This window comes from Galeopterus variegatus, unplaced genomic scaffold (assembly GCF_000696425.1).
Source record: "Galeopterus variegatus unplaced genomic scaffold, G_variegatus-3.0.2 Scaffold61652, whole genome shotgun sequence".
NCBI classification, from domain to species: Eukaryota; Metazoa; Chordata; class Mammalia; order Dermoptera; family Cynocephalidae; genus Galeopterus; species Galeopterus variegatus.
In genome coordinates, this window is record NW_007787763.1 from 1 (window position 1) to 2,435 (window position 2,435).

The 2,435-nt window shown below is 37.4% G+C and overlaps 1 protein-coding gene across 1 annotated transcript; it reads left to right on the top strand.

Annotated features, from left to right (window-relative positions):
- Positions 1-433: 433 nt before the first annotated feature.
- Positions 434-2,410, top strand: LOC103584502 (nesprin-1-like; the record flags this gene model as incomplete). The annotated part of the gene is made up of 2 exons (XM_008565477.1): positions 434-743; positions 2,246-2,410. Coding segments are annotated over 2 exons (475 nt in total), but the record flags the coding sequence as incomplete, so codon positions are not given.
- Between the last annotated feature and the right edge of the window lie 25 nt (positions 2,411-2,435).

Below are 2,435 nucleotides of genomic sequence, written 5' to 3' on the forward strand. Positions count from 1 at the left end.
TTACACAGGAAGATACCTTGTAAATTCCAGTCAGCAAATAATTACCTTCTGATTTTAATTAGATAAACTATCCCCAAGAAAATTAAGAACTGATATATACTAAATAAAATCTAATTGTTGTCCTAGTACTGATTTTTAACAACATAACACATAAATGTGTCTGTTCACTGAGGACAAATCTCCAGATGTATGTATGACTACAGCTTCTTACTTCAAATTTTAACATAGATTTACTTGGTTTGAAGGAACTGTGTTATGGATCTTGTGGATCAGAGAAGTAGTGTTTCTCCCTGCACTCCAAAGCAACATTTTCATCACCTACAGTAGCATTCAGTAAAATAATTTACATGGATGTAATGACCTTGTCATTTGTAATAGGTTTGCAGTAATGATATCAAGATAACTCATTTTGATAATGTGACATTAATTCTAGCACTTTAGAGTCTGTGATTAGCCAATGGAACGACTATCTAGAGAGGAAAAACCAGTTGGAGCAGTGGATGGAATCAGTGGATCAAACAGTGGAACATCCCTTACAAGTGCAGCCAGGTCTGAAAGAGAAGTTTTCCCTGTTGGACCACTTTCAGTCTATTGTGTCTGAGGCAGAAGATCATGCCGGAGCCCTTCACCTCCTAACTGCAAAGTCCAGGGAGCTCTATGAGAAGACTGGGGACGAGTCTTTCAAGGAAATAGTTCAAGAGGAGCTGAAGACACAGTTTAATGATATAACAACTGTTGCCAAGGTCAGTGCTTTGTATCAAAGAAAAAGCTTCAAGGCTCAGGTAAAGAATATACTGTGGGTTAAATTATTGGAGAATTGGCTGCTCTAAATCTACTTGTACGTTTGGTGACTAGATATTACATAAAGATCATTTCTCACCTGTGAATGCTCATGTAGTTTTCTCTTTCTGCAATTTTGGGATTATTCTTTATTCCATATCTTTCACCTTTCTCCACTTTGTTAGTCAACTCACCTAACTTCTTTGTAAAATTGTGTGAGCATCAATTGTCAGTGTTTAAAGACCTTTTTCTTTTTATACACTTATATTTGTTATATTAAATACAAGTGTATTTGCCTCCCAGATTTCAATTTTGTACAAAGTATGGTGTTCATTTCTCATCTTAGTAAAAACTGCATTTTTCTATTCTCCCAAGTATAGCCTTCTTTATGTAATATCAAAAAAACCTTTTCGGGCCAGCCCCGTGGCGCACTCGGGAGAGTGCGGCGCTGGGAGCGCCGCGACGCTCCCGCCACAGGTTCGGATCCTATATAGGACTGGCTGGTGTGCTCACTGATTGAGCGTGGTGTGGGCAACACCACACCAAGTGTTGTGATCCCCTTACCGGTCACAAAAAGACAAAAAAAAACCCTTTTCAATTCCATATGTGAATCTTTATTTTGCTCCATCATTTTTCTTTTGGATATTTGTGGTGGGCAACACCACACCAAGTGTTGTGATCCCCTTACCGGTCACAAAAATACAAAAAAAAAACCTTTTCAATTCCATATGTGAATCTTTATTTTGCTCCATCATTTTTCTTTTGGATATTTGTGAACATTATAGAAATTGAGAGAGAATTTTGTTTGCTTTCTTTCTTTGGTTTGCTTTTTGGGAACTCTCATTGTCTAAATGATATTACAATTATTAACATTCGTGTTTGTTTATCTTCATTTTTATCTCAGCAATGATTAAGAGCTACAACTCTGGAGTCAAAAAGACCTAAGTTTGAGTTCTGGCTTTGACACTTTTTGCATGTGTGACTTTGGGCACATTACTTAACCTCTGTAAGCTTGAGTGTCGGTTCCTGTAAAATGGTGATAAGGATCGTATGTACGTCACAGGGCTCTTGTGAGGATCAAATGGCCAAACACATTTCAGGTGCTGAGCAGAATGCTGCACACCAAGTTAACACAGATAATTGCTTGAATAATGACAATAGTCATTACAATAATTATTATTAAGTGGGTTGTTAGTGAGGGATGTTAGCCAGCATTCATTAAGCATAGATCTTTCTGCTGAGCTAGTCAATAGCAAACTTATAGAAAAAGTGGTTGCTCCTCAGTCTTTCAATGTAATTAAGATGTGATAGTTTCTTTTAAAGATATTAAACTCAGAGAAAATTCAAGATTAAGAATGAAATCCTTTGAGATACATTAAGAGACCTAAATCAGGCCTATTGTCTTATCTGATTTCATGTTCTCAGTGACGACTACTGTTAATGTAGCTTTTTCTTTGTTTATTAGGAGAAAATGAGGAAAGCAGAAGAGATTGTGAAAGACCATCTAATGTACTTAGATGCAGTCCAGGAATTCACAGATTGGCTCCATTCAGCAAAGGAAGAACTTCACCGGTGGTCAGATATGTCTGGAGACTCATCAGCCATGCAGAAAAAGTTGTTGAAAATTAAGGTCAGTCACTGGCTGAGCGAGGCGC